The sequence below is a fragment of the Drosophila erecta genome, unplaced genomic scaffold (assembly GCF_003286155.1).
Source record: "Drosophila erecta strain 14021-0224.00,06,07 unplaced genomic scaffold, DereRS2 tig00000021-arrow-pilon, whole genome shotgun sequence".
In the NCBI taxonomy this organism is placed as follows: Eukaryota; Metazoa; Arthropoda; class Insecta; order Diptera; family Drosophilidae; genus Drosophila; species Drosophila erecta.
Genome location: NW_020825198.1, coordinates 9,019,494 through 9,047,487, shown reverse-complemented (window position 1 = coordinate 9,047,487; position 27,994 = coordinate 9,019,494). Strand labels below are relative to the sequence as shown.

General features: G+C 43.5%; 1 protein-coding gene across 2 annotated transcripts; it reads right to left on the bottom strand.

Moving 5' to 3' along the window:
• Positions 1–17: 17 nt before the first annotated feature.
• On the bottom strand, positions 18–27,870 carry LOC6545186 (DNA-binding protein D-ETS-3). 2 transcript variants are annotated; one of them, XM_015158376.2, is made up of 10 exons: positions 26,921–27,870; positions 24,661–24,954; positions 23,653–24,029; positions 21,258–21,422; positions 11,309–11,359; positions 9,347–9,406; positions 7,766–7,813; positions 4,635–4,824; positions 2,246–2,454; positions 18–1,983 (listed from the first exon to the last, which is right to left on the bottom strand). In XM_015158376.2, the coding sequence occupies exons 2-10, from the start codon at positions 24,891–24,893 to the stop codon at positions 1,847–1,849; spliced, it is 1,470 nt and encodes a 489-aa protein (XP_015013862.1). In that variant the 5' UTR covers positions 24,894–24,954; positions 26,921–27,870; the 3' UTR covers positions 18–1,846. The 2 variants fall into 2 exon arrangements, with proteins under 2 accessions (XP_015013862.1, XP_001972074.2); XM_001972038.3 differs by lacking the exons at positions 21,258–21,422; positions 23,653–24,029; positions 24,661–24,954; positions 26,921–27,870 and adding an exon at positions 11,538–12,357 and having other exon boundaries at positions 1,719–1,983.
• Positions 27,871–27,994: the final 124 nt, after the last annotated feature.

Sequence of the window (27,994 nt, the reverse complement as noted above, 5' to 3'; positions counted from 1 at the left end):
AATACAACGTTAACAAATGCTTTTTTTTAATTGGGTTTTATTTTGTTGAAAGTTTTTGCCTTAAATTAACTAAATTCTTAGAGGGTTTCGGTGTGTGGGCATCGCTGATGTTCATTTTATATTTGTTTTCGCTTCGTAAAGTTTACATTCAGAATTTAAAATTGTATACACTTAGATCGTTAACGATTAGTTTGCTTTTTGTCGTTTTTCGATTTGGTAAATACACATAGTTACACACATTTAAATTTTTATATATATTTTCCTCGTATTATTATAGTTAAACTTGGACTTACATTTTAAATGTTTTCTTTTTTACACACAAATATATAGTATGTCTAGACTTGGGATTAATATGTACTCGTAATTAATTTCAATATTTATTCGTTTGTAATTTGGTATTTAAAAAATATGTAAGAGTTTTAACTGTACAATCAACTATCACAGTCAACCATCTCAAAACGATAAGTTAAAAAAGAAAGTGTTCAAACCCATAATGTAATTCAATATGTAAATCACGTAAGCCCAAGTAAACTACATTACTTTCTAAACATTTTTACACTTAGGCAAATATTTATTTACAAATCGTAAATTGAAGTGAGAATGTGGCAAACTTTTATAACTAGACATTCACTGTTGTGCTTAACGTTATTTGGAGGATGATATTGTTAATTTGCTATTTACAAATGCTTCCACACACAAAATGCTAACAACAATTGAAGAATTCTAGAACTATTTTCAAGTCTTAGCCTGGAAAGTGTTTGCTTTGAATTTAAGAAAAGAGTTTGTCCTTGATACACTAAAAACATTTAGAGTTCGGTTTAGCTTCAAATGCCAACTATATCGGTTCCGTTTCTTAATTGTATATTAGTGGAAAGTTAGTTCCTTAACCCTAGAGCAACAAAGATTCATTCACTTATTCACTCATTCACTCGCGCACACGTAAAATATTTAGCTGGGGGTTGTTTCTATTCATTCTGGTTAGGGTGTACGGGTTTATTTCGCTAAGTACCTATGAATAAAATCCGCTGCAAATACGCTTGCTGCCTGCTTTTCGTTTCGATTTTTGTGTTTGGATCTTTTCTGGTGGTTCTGGTTACAAGTTTTGCCATTGCATTTACAGTAAAAACGTGGCCTGTTCGCCGCTCTTCATGTCCAGATAATCGTACAGAGCCCGCTCGTTGGCCCCATAGTTGCCAGCGTGTCCTGGAAGTCCGGAGTGGGCGGGATGACCGTGGTGGTGGTACGGTGGCATATTCTCGCCAGCGGGCGTTGCAGCCGGTGGCGAAGGACCTGCTCCCATCGTCAGCCCGAACTTCTCCAAGTGGCATCATTTGAGCAGCGTCGGCAGGCTGCTGTTCATCAGCCGGTTGCCCACTACCAGTGAATTGAGCGTTGAATTACCAGCGCCCACGCCCACGCCCACTCCGACCCCTACGCCCACGCCCATTCCGGCCACACTCAGTCCGCCAATTGTCCCAAATCCGGCACTGGCATGAGCCGGTGTCGCCGTCAAGGTGGCCGTGGCAATATTGAGGTTGTTGCTCACACTGGACGACCCACCGCTGCTGGACACATGGGAACCGTTCAGGTTGCCATTGCTGCCGAAACCACTCATGACTGTCCCACCTCCGCCTCCGCCACCACCACCGCCTCCGCCACCCGCTCCACTGCTGGTGGTGCTGCTGGAGGTGGAGCCCACGCCGGTGGACACACCGGAGCCAACTCCACCACCTGCACCGCCAACTCCACCGATGCCCACGCCCGTCGAGGCCGTGCCGCCGCCAATGCCGGAGGCACTGGCGATGGCGTTGCTCTCATATTAGAAGGCGCCACCGGACGATGATGGTCATGCGTAGTGGGGATAGCTGCTCAGGTGGGGCGCTACGTGGGAGGGGGTAACGTGGCTCATCGAGTGCGGCTGGTAGAGATTCGTGGCCGGACTGCCCCAGTTGCCCCACGAGGCGGCCGACGGAAAGATCGAGGCTGTAAGAAATCGAAAATTATTTAAATAAATCAATAATAACACATAAATCCTAGCTCAATATTTTCAATAAACTACTTCTGTACCAGTTTTTCGTTATTAGGTGCATATATCTTTTTAGTTGACGACTCAGTTTTCTAAGTATATATGATTTAATTAGCACTTATAAAATGAATCCACATTTTAGTCACACGTATTGAAGCTGTACTTTTGATTGAAAGACACCCGAGAATCCATAAATGGATTGGCGAAACGAATGCTTACCCGAGGATGAGGTCATGCCATGGTGCGGACTCATGAACGAGCTGAGCTTGGCGCTGTGGTGATATGGTGTCATGAACAAGTCGCTCTGGTACTTGTAGGTGGGATCGCTGGCCGCCGGCTGAGTGGCAGCTGCCAGGCCTTGGAAATCGAATTTGTACGCATACCGCTTGCCGTGCACCTTGGTCATTATGTTTTTGTCGTAGTAGTACCTAAATGGGAATGTCGGAAAAAAGGAGATTCAAGTAAATAAGTTTTCTATACTCCTAAAAATACAAATGTACGTGGCCTATACATTGGCGCTTAACTACTATTTAACACTCTTACACATGTAGTCATAAAATTGGCCTTCAGCGTGAAGAATCAACCCACAAAGTCCCAGTGGAACTGCCCCTTCTGCTGCTCGTTTCAATGCTCTCAATGTGGGAAAGTCAAACAAAAGCTGAGATGAACTGCGTCTCCCCGCGGATGGACAATAAATAATTACAGAATAATGCTCGCTTTATGCGTTTTAAGTTAATTTGCTGACATTAAGCGATTTTAGTGCCGCTCCCCAGACGCAGCTCCCTTTTTCTGATTCTGCAATTAAATGGCAACGCCTTGTGCACAAACGCAAATAGAAATTTTAGCGAGGGGTGAAATTATGTGGGCGGGCAGGCGGCCAAGAAATCCGAGCGATATTTGTTTACACTCGAGGGTTAGCCAGCGATTTCTTTTCATTAACTTTGGATATTTGCCCAGGCAGCAGGACAGTGCTCTCTTTAAGGGACATTCGAACTGCCATTTAAATATTCCTTTCCTCCTGGATATTGTGCGTTTATTGTTACGCTTTAAAATGTCCACAACTTCCGCCTGACAAGAGGACAAAAAAAAAGAAATTGTTGCAAATAAATTACAAAAGGTTGCAGGCAAAGCAAACATTTCAATGCATCAATGTAAATTGGCATAATGCGTGCAGTTGAGTTCTTTCTCCCTTATTTTTTCATTTTGCACCGTCCATAAATTATGCCAATTACGGCCATAAATTAAAAGCAGCAAAAACAAAAGCCTGACGGCAAAATTCAAAAGAGTAAAAGCTGAAAAAAAGAAAGTCCTGAATGCCGCTGCTCCTTGCACAGACAATCAAAGCCAATCAATGACTGATGAGCTAAGGACAAAGGAGCACAATCAGGGAGCAAGGATAACTGCATGGAGAGAAAAGGATTAAAGTAAACCCATTTCGAGGATTGGCCAGGCCAACAAAAGGCCAGCTGGCTGTGAATAAACATGTCAAATGAAGCATTAAAGCACTTGTCCTTGCTAAGCGCTTGTGTGGGTGCATTGGGTGTCTTGTGTGTGTGTCTCTGTGTGTGTGTGTGTGAAGGATACCCGAGCTGAGTGTTAATTTACACACCCACACACTCTCGCACTTCTGAGCAAACATGAAAGCCAGCGGCGATGATGTCTCTTGTGTTCAATTGAGTTGAAATGCGCAAAAAAGAACAGACATGTTGAGGCTTCCTGCACATCAAAAAGGATTCCTACACCGCCCCCACCCGTCGTCCTGCCATTGTTGTTGCGTGATTTTTCTACACTTTTTACATTTTATTTACATGTGTGTGCGGAGCATGTTGCAAATTGGCTGTCAGGACTTTTCCACTTGAATTCGCATCATTGGCACTCGCCTGATTGCGAGTGACAGTTTCAAGGAGCCGGCTAAAAGGGTTCGTCGCTCAGGATTCGGCTAACTTTCTATGTCCTGGCCTTGTTTATTTAGCCAATTGACCGTTGCACAAATAGTTTGTGCATATGGTTTGTGTACTGTCAAATATTGAAGCTCCAGTTTTCGAAATCGAATTACGTTTCTCTGCAATTAGATTGCGAATTTATTGGATTTTTGATTACGTTCTAGGCTCGGGCCCTGCGAACAATTTATGATTGAGTTTCTCTGTCGACTTTGCCACGCCCACACAATCAAGTGAGCCAGAGTCTTGGTCAGCAAGTGGATTAGCTCGTTTTTTGGGTGATTTTCTGGCTCTTTAGCCATCAAAGTGGCTAATCAGTACAGGGACAAATCATTTGCTGATGAGCCAAATAGCAAATTGCACACATGCTCGCATTTCGACGACGGCACAGATACTGGCTAATTGGGGAATACTTCAGTGCACAAGGAGAAACATCCCCATGGCTGGGTTGCAAGTAATCCGTAATCGAACTTTTTTCTATGTGGAATTATGCGCAAAATGAAAACGTTTGTGGATTTCTCGGTTTTTACCCCTATTAAAGAAAAAGGTAACTAATAGAATAAATTAAAATAACATGAACATTCCCACACAAAATATGTGTTAAAACTATAAACTTCTTATTTTTTCCTAAAAATTAATAAAATGTTACATAGTTATTTGGAACTCACCTCAAGGCGCGACTGAGCTTGTCGTAGTTCATGTTGGGCTTGGACTTTCTTTCGCCCCAGCGGCGGGCAACCTCGTCGGGATCGGTGAGCTTGAACTCGCCGTTGGTGCCCTCCCAGGTGATGCAGCTGGCGTTGTTGGAGTCGGAGAGCAGCTCGAGCAGGAACTGCCACAGCTGGATCTGGCCAGAGCCTGGAATGGGAATGGGGAGAAATGGGTTTGAGAAATGAGCCCAGTGATTCGTGGGTATTGAGACATTTAGTGTGGGTATTTTTGGGCCTGCCTAAATGTCCATCAAAAGAGCATATCCTTTTTGGCGTTTGGGGCCTAAATTAACTATAGCTGCGGGGATGTGGCCAAAATGTAAGCATTTTGTGGCATGCAAAGGACCCATAAAGCATTTCCTGCCCCCTTCTCTCCGGCTAGGAAACTAGGAAACTGAAACGCAATCCAAGAAGCCCCAAAGTGGGTCTCCCCGCTCCCCATAAATAACTGAGACCACGGGGGCAATCTATGACGCTTGCCTCAAATTATTGTAAGAGAAGTGTAGCGCAGCGGAAATGGCATTGCATGTAAGTGTAATGGCAGTGGCATGGAGCTGCTCCTCCGGGACGCCAAGCAGATATTATGGCTAGCACTTTCGCTGGAATGAGCCATGCTGGTTCAAAAGAAGAAAAAGAAGTTCTTCTCGAAAGGGTTTTGAGACTGCGTTCAAAGAAGTGGTAACTTAGAATCCTATAAAATTCCCTAAAAAAATGTACTTCATGTATTAGCACACAGTGCTTAAAACTAAACCTTCTTTTGTTACTGACATATGTATTCACCCATATCGTGGCACTGTAGTTCCCCATTTGAACTTTGATTTTCTGTCGGAACTCCACTCCCTCAACTTTCAGCATTTCTTATTGTGCGTGCTAAAACATTTATAGAATTCTGATTGTATATTGTTGCGCTGAATTTGCTACGCATTCGACGCAGACATCATAAATCGCTTAATCATTTGGCAATTAGGCCGTGGAAGCGAAAGGACGACTAAGGGACAACAATCGCTCCTTTCTCTCTCTGTTCGCTGTCAGGCGGAATACAAAAAAAAAAAACAAAAAGGACACAGGGTGGCTGGGCGAACTTGAGCTGAGAAAAAAGGAAAAAGGGAAAAGGACCTTTTGGGTGGTGGCTCAGCGCTGCTCATGTGTGAGAACGTCATGAATATTGCGTTAATTGCAAATCATGGCCAAGTGAATGTGTTAAGTGCCAACACGACGATTCTCCGCCAACTGACGATGATGAATGATAATCGTTGGCCGGGCAGAAGACACCGAGTCAATGGAAAACTGGGCGTGGCTCCTTGGCCAATTGACACGCTATTAGCAGCCAACAAAAGCTAACGAAAAAACTAATTGGGCTTGGGAGCCAAAGTGTTTTAATTGCCCGCTAAGGAGTGCCAGCGAGGCGTTAAAGTTCTTGATCCCAAAAAAATGTAAATTTAATAAGGAGAAAAAGTATGTAAAGCCGGAAGCAATTAGTCCCACCAGTTCTTTGATCTCGCCACATTTTCGCGTTGTTTTCATAATTAGGAAAACTCCAGTTCCTTGCTGGCTTATTAAATTATGCAGCAACTAACTAAGGCAATCTCGTGTTTCCCTTTTTTGTATCACTCTTGGGGTCCTGCATACATATGCATACATATGCATATGCACTTGCACATGCACATATGCAAATGAGTGTGGCATGTCAAGTGTTGGCCAGCTGGCCGGACCTGGCTAACAAAGCGGTTCCGTGTCGAGAGGAAGCCATAATTAATCAAAAACAGCATTTTTGCCACCCAAAAAGCGAAAGCGCACCGTGTACCATTCACGTTTTGCTAGTACGAGTATGTGTGGGTTTTTCTCAGTGAGCTTTGGCGCTCAACTTCAAGTTAAAGTTTATAGCCAACTCTTGGCAACGGCCTAAACCAAAACCGCACAACAAACAATCGAAAGAGAGAGAGAGAGAGAGAGGAACAATAAGGTAGACAGAGAGAGCACGAGGCCTGAGCGGGATTCGTGTAAATGTCGCGCCGGAAAATGTTGGGCGTCTGGGTTTTTATGCTAATTCCGTTCGAGCGCCATGTTTCGATGGCGCAAAAGTGGGTGGAGATGGTGGTGGTGCCAGCACACTTGGGACAATGGCAACGGTGGGTGGAGCCACCATAATGGCGGCGTCAAAAGCTTGCCCCAGCGCAGGATCAATAGGAGTTATTGATTTTGCCTGGCAACTGGTCAGAGGCATTGAATCCGACCATTTTGAAAGTGACTTTCGTTTCTGGGAAAATGCAGTGAAAATGCGTGGAAAACTTCAAGGAAGTGGCATTGAAGTTGAAGCTAAAGTGTTCACAGATCAATATAAAATATTCATAAAAAATATTGTGTTATTTGGAGATGTTTTTTTATAGTCAATACAATGGTGACTTTGATTGTTTTAGATAAATAGGATTGCATTACGTTCAGGAGGCCTGGGAAAACGGGCTTAGAAATACGAAACTAGTTAACTATAGTTTTAATGAGTCGAATCACTTTTTCTCATGGCCATTTATGCCAAAAGGATTTGTGAGAAAAAAGTACACATCCATTGACCAATTTATCAAATCCATAAGGGAACGCCCACCGTCGAAACCCTTTGACGGCGCCTTTCTCAGCAACTCGCAACTCTTTTTAATGGATTTTTGCCGGATTTCGGGCAGGGCGCGTGCCCAGAAAACAGACAATTCCCAAGCAGTGAATGAAACGAAAAGTCAGAGCTGCAAAAAACAATTGCCAGGACACGCCCCCCACACACTCGCATCGAGCGATGCAATAAATTTCGGAAAACACCTTTCGCATAAATTAGAAAACTGCACCCCGAAAAGGGCGGAGGGAGCCGCCAGAAAGGGTTAAACTCGCATGCAATGGGTTAATTTGTTAGGGTCGCCAGTCGTCTGGGCAATGACTAAGTCGAATCTCGGCCAGAAATTGATATGATAATGAAGTGGCCCAAGTGTTTCATTCTGGGGGTTGGAGCCCACGGGCCGTCGCGTGGCAGTCGCGGCAAATCGCAGAAAATCGGGGGAAACTAATCGCGGCACCTGCATCTTTATGCTTTTGTGATTTCCACTCACCTGAGCTGGCCAGTCTGCTGCTGGTGGGTCCGAACATTTGATATGGATCTGCGGAGAGAGGGTGGAAAGCAAATGGAAATGGAAAGCGTGGCATTAGTACCGGTTCTTTATGCAAATATCTTAATGAAGGGTGCCCGACCATTCATATGGCAAATACAAAGGCAAGTTTTAGTTTCCGTTGACGAAATGAAATGCATTACCAGAAAACTGTGCAAACCCTTTGCCACATAGGTTTGCAACAAACATACAGGTATATACTTATATTTCTATATTTTGCTTATGTGTGCATGCAGATGCTTCATTTGCGCGCATTTGTCGAGTGCACTTGCACACACACTCACACTCGAAATATCCATTTCACTTATTATCCGGCGCGAGTTTCCTGCTCGCCGCAAAGCCTGGCTGTGTAAGTGTATGCGTGGCGACACTCGAAGAAAGGATTGTAAACATAAAATATCTAACAAAGTTGTCTGACTACAATTTTAATGTATTTCTATTGAGGATGCCACAGAAGTCAGTATGCTTTCCTATGGTTCTTGTGATTTCTATTTCATTAATATGCATTTCCCTCAATTTTTCTGCGTGTTGCAGTGGGTAAAACGTAAGAAAGGTTACGCTGATTGCAGCGAGACTGACACCAGACATATAGCACAATTGTCCGTAATTCGCATCATCTAGCCGGAGTCCTCCGCCGCTCCTTGGCTTGTTTTATATAAGTATTTTTGTGTTTTCTCGTTTTTTTCGCTGTTTGAGTCCTGTGTCCTGGCCATTGTTTTGCCAACAGTTTCTTCGGTTCCAGCTTTGTTCTCTCAACAGCTCAACAGCTTTAATGTCCCGAAAAAGCGAAAAAACTGCCCCCGACTGGCACGCGTCTTACTCAACCACGGCCGTCAAATTTGACAGCAACAAAAGCCAAGCCAAGTGCGTCTGGGTCTGCGGATCGCCTCCCCTACCCATGTCCTTCGTCCTTCGTCCTTCGTGCTGCCCCAGCCCCTCATCACCCTCTAATTGAGAATCCTTTATGGCAGTTTCAATTGTTTCCATTACGCTTCAATTCCACCGCTCGGCACTTTTGTTTCCATTACCATTTCCATTGCTCAAGTGGCGTATTTAAGGTTTTGATTCGGCGACAGTATTTGCTCGATTTCTGTTTCTATTTCTGTTTCGGTTTCGGTTACGGTTTCGCTCTCGAAGCATTCGAAATGAATTTTAAAGCTGGAGGGTCGCAGGATGGCAAAAAGGACTCAAGTGGCACTTGCAACACGCATGCGAATCACAATGCCCAAGCTTTATTGGTGTTGGCCAACAGTATTCGTTTCGATTTTTGAGCCACACACGCGTTTTTCGAGATCTGCCCTGCTGGCTGTTTATGTTGGTCCTAAGTCTTAACAATGCGGCACGTGGTCTGAAGCATTTGCACTTCATAACTATTCAAAATGCTCGATATTCAACGGGGAAAACATATTTACTTGATAGTAATAGATTGAAGTCCCTTAATAAAATGTTTGGCTCATTCTTTTTATATATTTTTATTGGGAAAATGCCTATCTATATCTTAGACTAGATATTCGGAATACTCACCAGGTTGCCGTAGTTGTGAGTGCGGATCATGTTTGATGCCCAGGGCGTTCGAGCTGTAACCTGCAAGCGAAGCATTGGAAAAACGCGTTTGAATTTGAATGAAAATTGTTAAATTAAAAACCTGCCGTCCCTGTCAGTTTACATTCTCAGTGGAACAATCAAAGGCAATCGTCAACTCAACCGCAACACAAACATTATCTCTGCGCCTCCATCAAAGGACCAAGTGAATGAGGATGGTGGATGCCCGCGGGCAGGACAACTGTGACATGAGCATCGCAGGATCTCCTCTGGCCCGCTCGTAATGGAATATGATTGCAAAGAGTGAAAACAATGCCGCTGGCAGTTCAATTTGCAATCTCGGCGCGTTCAAGTTGTGTGGCAAACTTCACGCTTCGTACTCGAATAAAATTAAGGCCGCAGGCGCAGTAGAACACCAAGGACTATGGGAAATACACTGGCAAAAATGAGCCGATCCGTATGGGATGTGGGTGTAGGTCCCAGAAGCATTTACATATCTACAAAATAATACAACTTCAGGCGTATTTATAATAAACATATTGAAAACCTTACAATTTTCCAAGAAATATTTGTAAGGATCCAAAAACTAAACTCTCTCAGTAATTTCTCGCTCTGTAGAGGACACTAGATTTTCTGGGTGGTTCTTGCACCGCCCGCTGTTGTTTTCGTTGTCACTTATTGTGCTTAAAAAAGGCAGCAACAACGACAACTTTTCATATGACATTTTTGGTTTTGCGCTTTGCGTGGCCACTCAACTGCGAAGAGGACAAAGGCGGCGATTGCAGCAGCGGGCGGTGGCTGGGTGGATTTTGCGGTGGGGTTGGGTGGTGCGGTGGCTAGATGGATCGGTGGGTGGTGGGTGGTGCAGGTCCCAGCAGCCTCAAATCGAGGTTGAGCACAAACTCTGGCTCTGCACAATTTCGATGTCATCAATGGCCAGCAGCTAAATGCGCTCAGCCAAGCTGAAATTCTGTCGCACTCGGAGTGTGAAAAATATTTCGGAATTCTGAGATTGAAAACCGCTCCCGGCGTCGGTCCCTTTTGCCATTTTGGAGTGGGTGTCAGAGAACAATATAATTTCAATTAGTGTGAGCCATAACTAGCCTAATAGCGCTTAACCCCCTGCTCGCTTCAATACCCATTCAACGAGTCGCAACCCCACAAACACGTGTAGTCCACACCTTTTCTTTCGGTTTTTTATCTACATGCCCCTAACCGAAATGCCTGTCAATATTCCATTGATGGCTTGTTGATTTGCTTGAATACGTCGTCTATCAGGCGCACATTTTGCATGGCTCACTGGTTTCGGTTTGGTTTGGTTTGGTGCGGTTCGTGTGAATTTCCATCACTTTTGGTTTCAAACTCGATGTCATGTGTGTGTTTTGCATATTTAATGTTTATTTTGGGTTCCTTGAGTGCCCGCCTTGTGGTAGATAATTTGCTGTAATTTCGGGCTTGTCGCGTAACTTTCTGAGTATATTTTATTGCAAATTGCGAGCATTGAAACTTTGCAAATTGCTCATGTTTCTTTCAGGATTTATTGCCATAAATTGTCGTTAAGACGAAGTTTTGTCCAAAGCAATGAAAATAGCGAATCTAAGGATACATATGTCAGGGGAAAAGTGTTTTGAAGGACTAGCATAAAAGTCCGTAATGAAAATTTAGCAGAATAATTTGTATTTATTGTAAATATGAATCTATTCGTTTGTGATAAAATGCATAAGGAAAGACGTAAATTAAAATAGCTATATATCCTTTCAAAGTAAGTAAATTTTTGAAGAAAATGCCAATCAACTTTTTAACTCATATATTCGAATTAATATTGGTCATATTTCCATTTGATTATTTTCCCTTTGATATATTTTTCTGTAGATTGTACCCTGCCTTGCTCATATCACTTGGCCATAATTATAGTTTTTAAATAATCACTGGATTGTTACTCACCTTGCGATTGCGTCGAACTGTGGGAGCCCCACGACGATTTGTACGAGGAATCTGCAAAAGAGGAAAACGAATTGTTTACTAAGCTGTAAGGAGCTATGGGTTCGAGTCATGAAAGTGCGATCCATCAGTCAACCGACGGCAGTATCAGTATCTTAGGGGGCTAGCTTGGTGTAATTACTTGGATTCCAGGTGGCCGACGGTCGGGCTGGCTCACACACCGCCCACTCACCTGCGAAGAGCATCGAGAAGTTGCTGAAGCTGCCCGTGGAGCGTGACAAGTAATCGGCGGAGGACTTGATGTCCAGCATTGTGGCCGCCGTCGGTTGGGTTTTCGGTAGCTTGTTCCGTTCCACACCTCCGACGCGCACACACACTCACACACACACCAATTGGTTGGGATTTCAAACTGGAACTCAAATTCAAATTCAAATTGCTGTTGGTCTGTGTCCTTGTCGCACTCTCAGTGTTTTCCCGTTGATTTTTTTTTGGCAAGCGGTAAATTGGTCGCCGGAGACCGGAAACTAATAACACGGAGACGGAGACGTCGCCAAGTGGTGTCCGCAATTGAATTTGTTTAAAAAAGGCAAACGGGCAAATGGGCAGCGGTGGAGCAGCGGTGGAGCAGCGACGCGCAGCGGAACAGGAAAAGGAACGGGAACGGGAAAAGTGACGATCGGAACCGGTTACCGTTTACCGGACACCTCGACTTCCGCCCGAACTTTCCAATGCACTTTTCGACCTGCCTGCCGTTCGCGTGTCCAACTGATTTATATGTGTCAATGTCCCCGCACGTATACGTGATATTTTTTTCCAGCACTTGTACTGTTTCTGCTTGTGCTCGTTGATTTTGTATTTGTATATGTATATGTCTCTGTATGTGTGTGGGTAGGCCCAGCGTAAAACGCGTAAATCACTGAGAAGGACTAAGAAAGGATGCTCCTGGCAAGGACTATCGAGCTTGAGCACTGACACCGGATTGCGTCCGATCTGTGGCACGGCAGCGTAACAATTGATTTCATTCCGTCGTCAAATCGCGCATATCCTGCCTTGCGTCCTGCCATCGTCCTGCCTCCAACCCTTAGCGACGTTTTTGTGGCCATTTGGGGGGTGGCTGGTGGTTGGTCGCCTTGTGGGCGGTGGTGGGTGGTGCGCTGCCTGCTGCCTGCTGCCCGCTTGTGTATCTATCTGTCTGGGTTGGCCTGCCTGCGATACGTGTGGCTGCCTCTGTCGCTGCCGCTGCTGCCAGTGCTGCTCCTGCGTTGCAGGATACACTTAGGGTTTTAATCCGCAGCCACCCCCTCGGCTGGCGTCCGCCAATCAGCAGTGAGTGGAGGTGTGGCCTAGCGAAAGCTTTGCTCCGTCAAGCTTTTTGCAAATGGCAGAGGCTCCGTGAGAACTGCCAGAGTTTCGTAGTTCAAATACAATTTCTAATGATCTCTGTGGGTTTTGAGTTTCAAATGTAAAGTCCGGAGCTTTTCAAGTTGATTGTTACTCTCGCTATGCGTCGCTCTCTTGCAGTAGGAGGTTACCATTTCCACTTGACTGAGGACACGCCGCAGGACCCCTGACTCCGTCTCTTTTTGGCGCGCACTAGTGCTGTCTCGCTTGCGAGCCACTCAATGCAGCCGCTGCTGCCGCCGCTCGTGCTGCTCCTGCGGCAGAGCTTCCAGAAGTGGCATCGCCTTTTTAGTGGGTGACACGAAGCAACAAGGACGGATGTATTATCCACTTCCTTTTTCCTTCCACCAAACACAAGGATATTACCGTTTCGTCGTTCGCCTACAACGGCACCACCCCGCCCTCCACCCACACAGTACTTACCACCCAGAAAGTGGGAGGTGGCATTGGGTGGTTGGGTGGTTTTTGGGTGGTTTTGGGTGGTTTTGGGCGGCAGGCGAAAAACAATGCGCGAGAAGTTGGAGCTGCCTGGCTTACGTAGGAGAAATCAACAATAGTTGATTGTGAAAGCCTTTGACTGCTTGGCGGTAGGGGTCAGGCGGCTTAGGGGGGTTAGGGGGCGGTTGACTGGGTGGTTGGGCGGTTCAGGGTGGTGCACATGCGTTGGCGTCGACGTCAACTTTGCTGCAGCTGCTCAAGTGCAATTGTGGCACTCGCCTCCGCCTCCTTTTCCAAAAAACTCCTTCGCTTTCTTGTTGCCCCACGAAGCAGGCAACAGAAAATGACAGACACACACCAAAACTCACTCACACACACACAGGCACACACACCAACACACCAACTGACAAACTCATCTACACAGCTGCCTTTTGGGCTGGCTTAATTAATTTTTGAATTCCCATTGAAATTGTTTTCGCCCAGCTTTGCCGCTGGCCATGCGAGCCCCTTCCTTGCGTATCCTTGTGTATCCTTGTGTATCCTCGTGGGCGGCCGGGCTAATTCATAGGCGTCAACGAACAAATTGTAGTTCCTCACACACACAAACAGCAAAAAGCTTAGCTAACTTCCTTTTTTATTATGTTCTATGCCTTCCTCTTTTATGCTACCTTAATACCCTACGAAATAAGTTCCAGCTTGCTAACGTAATAATAATAATAATTCAAAATAAGAAAGTGGATAAACAAATTAAGTATAAGCTATAGAACATCTTAGTTACTTATCTCTATGCGTTTTTTTGCAGCTTGTTGTGAATAATTGACAAAGGAGCTGGTATTTGTGTCTTCATGATATAAACTTTCTCAATAAAATTTAAGAAACATAACTCACAGGACTAAAATACATCAAAATAAATATTATGAGTAAACCATATTCGCTGCTTGACCAAATCCCTGCACCACTATTTCATTTTAGTTAAAAACAAATTTCGCTTTTCAACCACGCACACACCCACACCCACACATGTGCAAGCACTCAAAGGAAAACTTTGGCAAGTCAAGGCAACTACTGATGTGTGGGTGTGCTAGTTTGTGACTCTGCATGTGTGTTGGTGTTTGTGTGTGCGTTGCTTTGACACGCAGTTATTTAATAAACGTTGCTGGAGGGAAAGCCCCCTATTCCCGCCCACTAAAAGGACTCAGGTTGTGTGTGCGCGCGTGTGTGTGAGTGCTAATGGCATCTAAAATGGCTAAATAGCAATTTGCTGTTCTCCGCCAGAGGAAAAGCAAGTTTCACTTGGCTCAAAATGTTTGCTCTGCCAAAGCGAGGGAAAAGGAAGAGCTCTTTTTGTATACCGTTAGCTCCTATGTGTGTGTGTGTACTTCTCAGCTTGGCTTAACATTTTAATTGCATTCATTATGTAATTTCATTTTCACGCTTTTGGGCGAAAAACTTTAAATTAATTTCTTTTGTTTTGCGATTTCCGCCATTTTGCGCCGCCGTAACATTTCCGCCCCGCCCAAATTGCGGCTCCCTCAGTCCGCCCACCAGTACCGCCCACAAGTCAAGTGCTCTAAGTTAACTTTAAGCCACAACACATTGGCCTGGACCATTTGTGTGTCTTCAGCTTGATTTCGCCACCCGCCACCCACAAATTCCACTGCCCCATCAGCACAATCATTGCATCAGGCGCCTGTCCATTTGTTTTGTGTGTGCAGCCAAAATATTCAACGGAGCGTCAAGACAAACATGACGACACCACCTACACTTTCAGAAAAAGCCAGCAAAAGCTGAAATAGGTTCTTTAGAAATGCAAAAATCCTCATAAAATTCTCGATTATTGAGATGTTCGATCCCATTTCGTCCAATCTATACTTAAAAGTCTGAACTAAGTGGTTCATATAAATGTCAGTCTTAAATTACAGGTATTTATATTTCTTGACTTAATCTTCCACCACACATAAATAAAAAAATATGTTTAGGCAACTGAAATCTGTTGAATGGAAATGCTTTACTATATTTTTCTTGAAGTGCATTGAGGACAGGGAGCATATTGTCTCAGTCAACCACCCACAGCAGTTAATAAGAAACGCAATCAGCGCCGCGATTTGTTTTCTCAAGCTTGCAGAGAGATGGGGCGAAGGACTGAGACGGGGATAGAGGCAGAGACAGAGATAGAGATAGAGTCCTGCTAATATTTATGCGCCTTGCAAGGCTGAAAACACTGAAATGGCCCTGCCTACAATAACAACTGGAAGTCAGGCACGTGGCCATTAATGACGTATGAATGATGTAACACGCGATGGAGACTTTGACGCGGCACGTGGCCAGCGGCCTGCGAGGCATGACAGGCCCAAAGATGCCCCTGCCCCCGATCCTGCTTCGGAGCTGGTCTTTAATGTCCTGCCGCGAACCGCCTCCCTTGCCACGGATTGCTCACTTTGCCCGCGGCGAATTTTTACTGGCGCTGTGCATTTAGTTATTGGCAAAATGCGTATTGTTGTAATCGGCATAAAATAATACAAATACAATACACCCATTTTGATTTCGTTCAATATTTGTTAATCAAATGGGCGGCAACGGCGGCGCATAAATCAGTTTCGCATTGGCAGCTCTTATGATTTTTATTTTGAATGTGCGCTGAGAGGGTTAAGTGGCAATGGAATGAGTTCAAAGTTTAGCTGGCCGAATATACATATACATACATATTACCAGGAATATTATAAAAAGAATTATAAAAAGGTTTATATGTTTTGGTAGGCTGTCTTCAAGATTTAATGCACAATACACTCTTAGACTATTGAAAGTGAACTTGATATTTTACTACCTAAAGCTTTGCCATGTGACTTCCTTCGATAATAGATTAAGCTGCTAGGCATTGTCTTTATCCCTAATTGCTGAGGTTGACCACTCCACCAGGCCTTTGTTCACACCTATTACACCCCGCTTATCAGCTGCACCAGATCTTAATGACTCGCCGAAAGTTGTTCCCACAAAAAATGAAAGAATGTCGCCTAACATAGCGAACACGCCAAATCAAACAAACCCCAAACACCAAAACCACAGCCACAAATAAAAGTGAAAATTGTAATAAAAACAAATTACAGACACGAACAACAAACGCGAGGGTCACGGGAAGTTCTCACAGCGACATATTGAAGGTGTCCCCGTCTCCTCGTGGCTGTCTATCTAAACAATGCCGCCAATAATTGCGCGATTGATAGGGAGCAGGGGGTGGTGTGCGGTGGAAAAAAAAAGGGGGAAGGTGAGAGGTGGCAGGGTGCAGTGTGGCATGGATGAAGGGTGCGGGGGTCATGGGCTCGACTCCGATTACCAACGTTTGACTTTCTCAGATAATTGCAAGCGTTCGCTTATCCACGATCTTTTTTTATGCTAAATACCCCTTGAAGTAAAAAGGGTATGCTGTTTTTCGAGGTTTCACATTCGACTATAAAACCCTGTATTTTAAATTATTTGAAGCTTGAAGAGTTGCGTAACGTATATTTTGTAGGTACACATTTAAATATAAATAGTCACTATAGGCAGTAGCTACTATAGTAGTAGATACAATGCTATTGTCGAGTTCCCCGAATATCAGATACCCGCTACTCAGCTAGTGAAAGTGCAAACCAGAAATTTCAACATTTTCTGGAATATCGGTAGAAATTGTGTAAAAATTAAAAAAAAATTTCAAACGCGTGGTCGTGACTGTTTTGGGCGGTAGAGTGGGCGTAGTAAAACAATTTTTGGCAACATTTGGCAAAACATTTTTTAAATGACACTTAAAAATCCGATTAAGATAAAATGAGTTATGGACTTTAGAGCTTCAGCCTTGGGACATTTTTGAATTTCTACAATATCATCACATCAGAAAAATTACAAAAAAAATTAAAAAAAAAAATAAATTTAAATTTGAATGCAGATTATTAGAGAATTGCTCCAGAAACATTTAGAGGTATGCCACTTCAAAATCCGATTAAAATAAGTTGAGTTAAGGACTTTTGAACTTCGGCCTTGGGATATTTTTAATTTTTTGGAATTTCTACCCATTATACACCAGAAAAATGACAAAACAATTGAAAAAAAATAAATTTCTAAATTTGAATGCAGATTTTTAGAGAATGTCTCCAGAAACATTTAGAGGTATGCCACCTAAAAATCCGATTAAGATAAGTTGAGTTATGGAGTTTAGAACATCAGCCATGGGACATTTTTTGATTTTTTTGAATTACTCATTATACATCATAAAATTTACAAAAAAATTAAAAAAAAAAAAAATTTCTAAATTTGAATGCAACTTTTTAGAGAATTGCGCCAGAAACATTTAGAGGTATGCCACTTAAAAATCCGATTAAGATTAGTTGAGTTATGGAGTTTAGAACTTCAGCCTTGGGACACATATTAATACTTTTGAATTTCGACAACATCATAACATCAAAAAAATTACAAAAAATTCAAAAAAAAATTAATTTCTAAATTTGAATGCAGATTTTTAGAGAATTGCGCCAGAAACATTTAGAGGTATGCCACTTCAAAATCCGATTAAGATAAGTTGAGTTATGGATTTTAGAACTTCAGCCTTGGGACATTTTTGAACTTCTACAACAACATCCAACACACTCGAAAGGTTTCAGCAAAATTAACCGACAATGCTGGTAAAATTCGTTAAAGCCTAATAAGTTAATTGGTATATCTTATTCGATACACTTAAACGCAAAGTACCGATTTTTTTTTGGTATCTTTTTTGATTTCTTCTGAACTGAAAGCTAGCATATTCACACGGCACACCCCTGACGAGCACTTTAACCCCAGTTGCCAGTTGCCAGTTACCAGTTACCAGTTCCCTGTGCCCCTCACCCCGCGCCACTTAAGAGCCAATGACAACAAACAGCAAACAAACAATTAACATTCAGAATGTAAAAGGGGTTGGAGGAGCGGACGGTTCACGTGCCCGGCGAACTATAAATTACCGAGGTTTGACTCCCAGCGACCCTCGCTGTCAATTGATAACGCGGATTGACTTTTTGGCGGGTCAAGGGTTTTCGGTGCTCCGGGTCTCACGGTCTCACGTGAGTTGTGTCACTTGAGATAAAAAGCACGGCCAGTGCCGAGGTGGCGGCCATAAATTCAGCGGGCTCATAAATTCAATTGACAACTAAATTGCGGAGCGCTGGCTGCCGAGACCGGAGACGCTTCGACACAGCCACCTCCGGCTCCGGGTGCACTGCGTTTCCGCCGTACAGCTGGGAGCTGGGAGCTGGGAGCTGAGAGCTGAGTGCTGGGCTGTAGCCTCCTCCGCCTGGAGGTGCCCGCTTCTAAAACTTTCAAGTGCGCCAACGCTTTTCCATTTTCCTTTCGGCCGCCCATTGGTTTTGCGCTCTTCCTTTTGCTCCAAACATACATATTTATGTATATATATATTTTCCTTTGCTGATATTCCATGTCGGAAGCGGGTCATTTCCAGCGGCATAAATCACAAAGAGCAGCGGACTTTGGAGGCGGAAGCCAACCTGTTGAGTCCATTGACACTTTTCTATTTCACAACAGAGTCGCGGGTTTTTTTAATTATTTTTGTAAAGTTTTTCGCTCGGGCAATAGGCAAATTTGTTTGCCTATCTGCTATCGCTGATCAATAGGGGAGTACAAAAACTAAATTAGCCAAACATTTTCCAGCTTGTTGCCGTCATCTTTGCCGTGGGCCGCGGTGGGTGGTTGTGGCAACAATGACTTGATTTATGAACGACTCGTGCCAAATTCCCTCCCTGGGGTGGGTAATGACTTGAATCGGCAGTTAAGTGAACCGCGAAAAGGGTCATGAATAAAAATATTTGGACATCAATAGGCGCACACATGAGCGGACAATAGAGCATGGGAACCAAAAACTTTTCCAGGCCAAGTTCGCCGTTTTCCTTCTCAACAAATATATGCGCATTTTTCTTCAATTTTTTTTGCCCCGCCATTTCGTTTTTTCGCAACAACATTCACAAATGCTAGTGAATAAATTTGAGCGCAAGCGTCAGTCCGCGAAGCTGTCAAAAAGGACTTCATCGTCCTTTTTTTTTGGCGCCAGTTGGCACAGCAGCGTTTTCAATTTATTTTCACAGCCTGAAACAATTACGGCCAGAAAAAAAATTAAAGAATAAACTGTGCGCAAATGAAATCAGAAATTAAATTTCAAGTGAGCAAAACATACGGCGCAGAACGAAAGAGACGGGTATGGAAACAGGACGAAAGGACGCAATGTGGCGCCCACTTGTGGGCGGCAAACGCCAAGGGGGTGGCAGCCACCCGCTGGGCGCGCTGATGAGGGGCGGTGTGGGGGCGGGGCCTGCCTGCTGGCAGATTATGAGATTATGATTAGAGTCCAGCACTTCGGGTTAGCCAGCTGCAAACAAATAGTCCTGCGACAGATGACGATAGACATCGGGGATTTTAAGAAATTCAAAATGCAATAAAAATTTGATGGTAAAGGGTGTAGGGGGTGAGCGATATGTGATTGTCTACAATTTGCACTTATCAGTAAAGTCGTTGTTATTAAAGTGTGCAAATTACAATATGAAAATTTCTTCTAAAATGTAGCTTATAAGAATTAAATAACAAATAAACAGAAAATATATTTCAAATAATTCGAAGATTTTGAGTTTCATAACAATATTGGTTAACAAAAGTCAATGGAATTCATAAACCAACAAAAAATCAGGGAAAATTAAACACTTTAAGACAGCATTTTTGAAAAATCCGATCAAAACAAAAACATCGTAAATAATAATAAATACTATTTATTGTTATATTTACAACCCAATTCATAAGGCTCAACAGTCGATAAACAAACATATCTGAAATCAGGCCAATAAAACAATAAATAAAGCCTATTGCCACTCGATGAGTTTAACGATGTCGTGCACCCTTTTCCATTATTCACACCTAACCGCTCAATTGTCTGTGCCGAAAGAATACCACACACGGAACCCCTCCCGAACAATCTGTAGATATAGATACTCCATTGAGCACTACTATATGGTATCTACCACGCTGTCAAAGGAGCGTGCGCTCTAATGCGCTTCACATAACATTTTGATCATTTTATGATCTGTCGATTAGCCTCATTGTCCTCGCTGGAGAGGCCATCCCTCGAGCTGGTAGGAAGGACTGGTAGACAGGATGTCTGGATGCGCTCGGGGGTTGTCCTGCCGAGTGGAGTGTGCTCGAAGGAGCGTGTGACTAACACGCTCTAATAGGATTAGCGCTGAAGAGCACTTAAGAGTCAAATTATCAACGGGCAGTCACTGATTCACTGGCTCACTGGCTCACTGGCGACTCGAGTCTGAAGCGAATGTTGTGACTGTTGCGTTTTGTATGTTTACAGTAGGCAGGAACAAAGGGACAGAAACATAAGGCCCTTCGCAATTGTTTGCCAACTTTCCCACTGCAAATGAACTCAATTGCTGTTCCCAGAGGGACCTTCCACAAAAGGCTCACAAGTCCAGATTACGCGCATTAGTCAAGCTTAAGGCATTAAGTCAAGTGAGCAATTGAGCGATCAAACTACTTCCAAAGGGACTCAAAAGTTCGTGGGAAATGTTATAATTATATCAATTATATAAATGGAAATTTTGTTATACTGATCAGAACAGATATAGACGGAACAGACACTGTTCCCATACTATTGTATCATTACAAAAGCATCTAATATCATTTATTGTTAAAAAAAATAACATTTAGAATTCTATCAATATCCATAAAATTACAATAAAATACCAATTTTAAGAAACAGGGAGAATGCATCATTAGGGAATATTTTAAACATTTTTTATAGACACCTTTGTGAACATTTCAGCATTCAAACACTTTTGACGTTCCTGAGTTCATAACAGTTCATCAATTTCAATGGAATATTATTAAGCAAGTTGATAAATGTTGATATCCCTTTAAATGCCAGGAACCACCCCCCGTGCAGGAAACACCCCTCCCAAGGACATTTCACCCGTGGGGCACACGAGCGCCACCTTTTATGCGAACGACGACACTTTCTATGCCATCATCAGGTTGCTGTCCTGACTGAAAGCTGTCAAAAGCTCAAATGACATTTTTGACATAATCACAGAATTGAACTTACACAGTGCGGAGCCGCCTCCTGATGCGGATGCCCCTCCTCCAGTGCCACTGGCGCTGGTGCTCTTGCTGCCGCTGATCCTGCCCTGCTGATGGTCGCTGGCGGAGGACGAGGACGAGGGCGCCGCTGCATGCGAGGATGTGGTGGCGCAGTCCAACGTGGTTTTATCTGCAAGACGAAGGACCAAACAAAAGGATGTTTTAATTGCCAGGCAGCGAAAATTTGCACACTCAGCACGGCACGCTTTGCCTTTAGCCACGGAAAGGAACCGAAAAAAAAGTGAAAATAAACGGAGCGCCGGGGCTCATAAATCTCGGCATAGATAATTGTCATCACAACTAGCGACTGGTTTATTTATGGCTCGAATTATGGTTTTTATTCCACCACTCCACCCTGCAAAAACGTCACGCAACGTCGCTCGCCTTCACCCCATTCCGAAATGCTGACAGATCCTGTGAACCGCAAAGGACATAATCGCGGGGGTTGTCACTTCACAGACCAGCAATGTAGATGTTTAATTGCCGTAAATCTTTGTTTGATGTAAACAACAATAAGCCAGTCGTCAGCAAGAAGAATTGCGAGATGAATTTGCTACGCTTTCAATTGAAATGTCAAGCCGGATGTGATACGAGTCCATGATAATGATAGCCATGAAGATGATGGGAATCGGTTCCCATCATGGTATCATAATTCGTACTCGTTTCTTTGAATAAATAAAAGTCAAGGCTCTACATCTACATGTTATAAAATAAATAACTTTTATCAAAAATAAGTGGCATGTGATCTCTTGCAAATTTCCAAACTAAAATGGTTTAAGTCTAAAATACACACATATTTCTGTATTGCAATATATGATGGTATCCTCTGTATTATCCTTGAGTTGGCTGCAAAGTGTAATTATTTTTTATGCGCCTCTGTGAGCCAAACGTCTTTTGAGCAAAAAATAATGAGTTACGCATGACAAAATCTTTTCATGGCGAAGCCGAAGCGGCAAAAACTCAGATACAACTTGACATCGACCACAGAAAGAGACAGGCAGTGAAAAGATGAAAGAGACGGGGGAGCTGGGGAGCAGGAGGCTGGCCAAAAAGGATTCGTTTCATATTTGCTTGAGCGCGTCGAGTTGAGATGGGAAAAAGATGAGCTGAGCGGCCATTTTGTGTCTACCATTGCGAAGGAAAGATTCAGAAGTTGCCTTTTATAAAGGAAGAAATCCTTAAATTTGCGATTAAAGTAGAATTAAGTAGGCAAATTCGGACGAGCCAAGTTTTTCCATGAAGTACTCGTCCTTCAGACCAAAAAAAAAAATAAAAACAGACACCACAGGCCTTGTCAGCCTTTTCTAATTGAAAACGAAGCAGAAACAGGACATAAATTTGCCAAAAAAAAGATAGCAAGTAGGAAAGTAGTTTTCTTATAGAAATAAATGGACATGGACAACTTGACGGTCGGAGGCGGCATAACAAACTCTTGCCAGGCACGCGATGAAATTGTTCGGTTTTTGATGTTTCTATCAAAACCTGGCAAGGACCGCAAACAGTCAACAGCAATCGGCTTTGAGCCGCATTATAAGCCACATCCGTTGGCCCGGCTTAAATTGATAAATATGTAACCTAGCCAAGCTAACAAAAGCAAAAGCCAAAAAAAAATATAAAACCAGCCATGAAAATATCAGAAACCGACCCAGGGAGACCTCAACGTTTTTATGGATAATTCAATTTAAATTTTTTGCCCAATTTTTCGGCTTCTTATTGTTGTTAAAACAACGAGCAGAATTATGTACATGGCTGGTCGCGGTTTTTAGCCGTTGTTTTGGCCATTAAATGTTACGGGCCTGGACATATTTGGTGGTTGGTCAACTGGGAAGTGGATCGGCGGGGGTGGCCATTGGCCAACATATGCTGCATGGATGTGTTTAAATAAATACGCGAAATTTGCCACTTTTGTGGCACAACATTTTCGGCAGCTTTTTTTCTCGGCTTCGGTCCGTTTTGCCTTGGCCGGAAGCGCAGGATTTGTTTTTCCGCCATTTCGTTGACAGTTTTGTGCTAGACAATTGCGAGAAGGTCAGTGGGTTGGGCACTAAAAAATATTGCGCGTTCGCTTTACTGCATAAATCATTTATATAATGAACGTATTTGTTAAGGACCTAAATAATAATAACATAACATAATAATAAAAATAACATTACAATTATTATTTCTAGAAAAGCCAGACATAATACCTACTTCAAAATTTAATTATTACTTTTTTTCAATAAAAAAAAGCTTAAAATTATTTAATAAAGTAAAGATTGCTCCCTTTTAGAAAATGTCTAATATCCTCGAATAGTTATATTCAACATAGTTGTTTTTTTCGATGTAAAAGCGATAACTTGCGCCACATTAACTTCACTTACCTGCCCTGACTTTGTGCTCCACATGCGAGGAGCTGGACGCAGTTAGCGAGGGAAGTGCTGGAGCCGCACTCACCGCATCCAGGGTTCCGGACGTGACCTGTCCGGCGCTGGACGTGATGACGCCGTGCTGGGTGACGGCTGGAGAGCACCCGGATGGCGGCTGCAGTGTGTCCAACCGGTGTCTCTGCACACTGTTCCCACTGCTGCTCAGCACTCCGGCCGTACTGCTGCTCACCGCATTGTAGTTGAGCACTCCGGCCACGCCCACTCCGACATTGGGATTGTGTGGGAGGCCGAGGCAATTGCCGGCTCCGTTCCCGGACTGAACGGGCAGGGTGTCGAGGGAGTCCGTCAAGCGCTGGCTGGAGTAGATGTCGCTGTGGTCGAAAAATATATAATTATTTAATTAATCCAATCCTGAATATAATAATAATAATTCTTAAGCAAGTCTTATGCTCAAGATTAATACATAAAGCAGAATATCTAAGTTAAATGTAAATGTTAAATGTAAATTATTCTTAGGCAAGTTGTATGAGTTAAATGTAGTAATTCTTAAGCAAGTCTTATGCTCAAGATTAATATATAAAGTGGAATATCTGAGTTAAATGTTAAATGTAAATAATTCGCAGGCAAGTTGTATGCTCAAGATTAATATATAAAGCAGAATATCTAAGTTAAATGTAAATGTTAAATGTAAATTATATTCTAAATTATATTATTATATATTAAATTCTTAGGCAAGTTGTATGAGTTAAATGTAGTAATTCTTAAGCAAGTTGTATGCTCAAGATAAATATATAGAGTAGAATATCTGAGATAAATGTAAACGTTAAATGTACATAATTCTAAAGCAAGTCTTATGCTTAAGCAAGGTTAATATGTAAAGCGGAATATCTGAGTTTAATGTAAATGTATGATCAAGATAAATATATAAAGCCGAATATATGAGTTAAATGTAAATGTAAAACTTTATTTATTAAAAAAGGAGGATATTAAGGTCTTGCTCACCTGAAGGCACTGCTGGCCCCGAAAAAACTGCTGCGATCCTGCAGCGCCGCCTTGGCCTTTTCCACGCTCTGCTTCAGCTGCTCGAAGGTGGACTGATGGAAGCGGTACGAGGTCCAGTCCGGCGAGCACTGTCCAAGAGTCAGACACTCCTCCGTCTTCACCTGGGCGAGAGTTGGCGGCGACACTCTCTTCAGGTCCAGCGCCGTCTGATACGAACAGGAGTTCTCGTACATGGCGCACGCCTGTGGAGCCTCGATGGGTGGCTGTTGGCTAAACAAGGGGTTCCACTTGACTCTGCCGGAGAAGGTGATACACAAAGATCTAAATAAATTCCCAACGAACGTGAATATAAATAAATAACTGACATTACTGAAACTTAAGGTAAGGTATTCGTACACCTTTGTGCTCCATTGTTAGTCAATGGATCAAAACATACTTCCACTTAGCTGGAACTTTTAATTGCTTTGAAGTCCAAGTAAATTCCATCACTCACCGCATGGCAAATTGCAGAGAGAGATATTAATAAATCATAACACCCGGCCCACAATTAAATTCCGCACTTCTAGAATGCTCCTCGGGCCAAACAATCGCTCTAATTGCCATGGCCCCAACACGTTTAGCGAGCTGCCCCCGAATCCCCCAGATGTTCTGGCATAATTAATAGTGGCCACTTTGGAGCTGCGGAGCTGGTGTTCCCTTAGATATAAGCACGACGTGCATAATTATCTGGCTCGTTATTTATTGTGTGTACAGTCCCGCTTTTTGCACTGGGCCAACGTTGCGTATGAGCGTTGAACTGTGCGTGGGTGGCGGCCATTTGAGCGTGGCTCTCTAATGTCCAGCTGGTCGAAGCTGGGGAAGGCAAACCATTGTTTACTGGCCCTTTTCGGCCAGTCTGCAGTTAGCAGCACAGCACACAGGGCATGCAAATTTTTGCACTCTGCCCTCGTCGGAAGTTGCTGGATTTTGATTTATGCCAACCAAATTTATGCCATACAAAGTGCGACTTGTCCTGTCTCTGGCTTAAAGTACATCGAGCATGCCCCAAATGAAAACTGAAACACCCAGCAGCTTTAAGTGTGTCGGGAGGAGTAAATAGATTTCTGTTATCGAGACGTTCGCATCTACAGAACATCATCAACTTTGCGCCTTGTCAGACATTATAAACGGCCTGCACACGCCTCATTTATTATTTATTATTTGTGCTCGGGCCGAGGACTTGCGTTTGCATGTAGGCAAATTTTCACCAGCGAACATTAGCAGGCAGACATTTTATTTTTTTTTTTTTATTCTTGTATCCTTGTACTCCCCAAGTTATCACAATCGCCGAGCGAACGCGCGCACACCGGAAATACGAGCGGGATGCCAGGATGTCGGTCTGCAGATGGGCTGAATTCTCGTCCCGTTCTTCAGCGCGTGCTGATTCCTTTGAATACCACTTGGTATCGCAATGATTGCCGAGTTTGTGCTCTTCGACAGCTGTTAATGGTGTAATCCCCTTGTTGGACGAGAGAGAGATCCTTTAATTAAGAGGCCACACGTTTGGCTGCTCTTTAATGGCTTGTAAGATTTTTATGCGATTTTCGGAAATTAGAATTTTTGAATGCTTGCACAGCCGACTGGCTGATGGAACTGCCGTGCTGCTTAATTGTCGAGCTTATGCCCAATGATGCTGCTGATCTGCTCTTTTTGCTGGCTTATGAATACTTCCGTTTTAGGTCTGCTAATTCGATTAGCAGAAAACATATGCCTCACAATTATCTGAGGGTGGGATTAGCGTTTTAGGCGGTTGGATAACTGTCGTTAAGCAGAAATTAAAAACATCCATCTTATTTCACTGCTTGCTGTATCTAGAAGCTGATTCTCTATTCTAATGCTTATTTAGTTGATCAGAACAGAATGTTTGTATCTGAGAAATTCGGAATAAATTTGATCAAAATCTTTGGTTTTAGACATTAGGTTATACTTCTAGTGTTCTAGGCTAATACGTTTTGCTTAGATTTTAAAAAGACTTTAACAATATCAGCATCAAAAACAATCTGTCTGCTAATCTGAGTTTTACATACTTCAGCTGAAGATTTTTTCCTATTTTTTGTTAATTAAGAGTTGACTTAACTTAAATGTTTTTCAATTTAAAAATAAAATTGAACCCCTGAGGTGTGATATTTATTTACCAGAGCATTCCAAAAGCCTTAGGTATTCACGACCCCGTCGGCCTCTTGATTCAAGTTGATCGTTTCATATTCGAACCATAACTCACCTCAGGATTGTGCCTGTATGTGCAATTAAGTTTATCCAAAAATAAGACTCCTCTTTGGCTATCTTAGACTTCCGTCGGGGCAACTTAAGTAACAACTTTGGTAATCGTAAACACTTCACAATCGTTGGGCAGTTATTGGTGCAGTTAATCACTCACTCAAGTGCGTACAAATTGGCGACCGGAAATGAAATTATTGTCAAAATGGCGACGGATATGCGACAAGTGAACGCGACAGCGACGCGCCACGCAAATGACGGTTTTGTTTGCAGCCAAAGTTTCGTAGTCCTGGAGCGGATATGCAAGGAAATTTGTCACTGCAAGGACGATGACAACGACGACGACCAAGCCAACTGGACACCGACGGCAGCGGGCTCCTTGGGCATTTCTCGATGCCTTTTCGCACAGGTGCAGGTGCTCAGTAGGTGGGCGGTGGGCGGTGGACGATGGGCGATGGGCGATGGGTGGTGGGAAGTGAGAGGTTCGCAACGAAAGCGGAACGAAAATGAAATCAAAAAGCGAAATTTCTATAATTTCCGCACAAAAATTTCCGCGACACACTGGCAGGACACATGTGTGTGTCCTTGTCGGTTTCTTTTTTGGTGCGCTGCCACGCCCACAGGCAGCAACAAGCTGGGCGTATGTGTCCAAGTTTTCCCCACTGCTTGCCCAGTGTGTAAGTGTGTGTTGTGTGTGCCGTGTGTGCTGTGTTTTTTTTGTGGTTTTTGTGCCTCTGTATGCCGCTTGTGCTGACCAAGAAAGGTTCGCTAGTTGGTCCTTGCCCCGGGAATATTGACGACGTGTGACCGACGAATCTAAACCGCAAAGTACCGCTATTATGTCGTCCGCGACGTGTTGCACTTGGTAGCGCGCACTCCAAGTTAATGTGGCGGCCAGATCATCCCGTCCAGTCACCAGTCCACGCTCAAAGATGGCGACACACTCCTCCCACAAGCGGTGGCTCTGTGATGGCAGGGGACCGGGTGCTATCAGCGGGGATGTGTCACCCCATCGTCCTGCGTTCCTGCGGTGGCTGATGCGCAGGCGCGCTCTCCGCACCGCAATCCCCATCCACCG

Coding starts and splice junctions, on each gene's coding strand:
- LOC6545186 (XM_015158376.2), bottom strand. CDS start 24,893: ATGTACGAGAACTCCTGTTCGTATCAGACGGCGCTGGACCTGAAGAGA. Junction 9,407..11,308: donor CAGTTCGACGCAATCGCAAG/GTGAGTAACAAT, acceptor CTTCGCTTGCAG/GTTACAGCTCGAACGCCCTG. Junction 4,825..7,765: donor CAGCAGACTGGCCAGCTCAG/GTGAGTGGAAAT, acceptor TTCCCATTCCAG/GCTCTGGCCAGATCCAGCTG.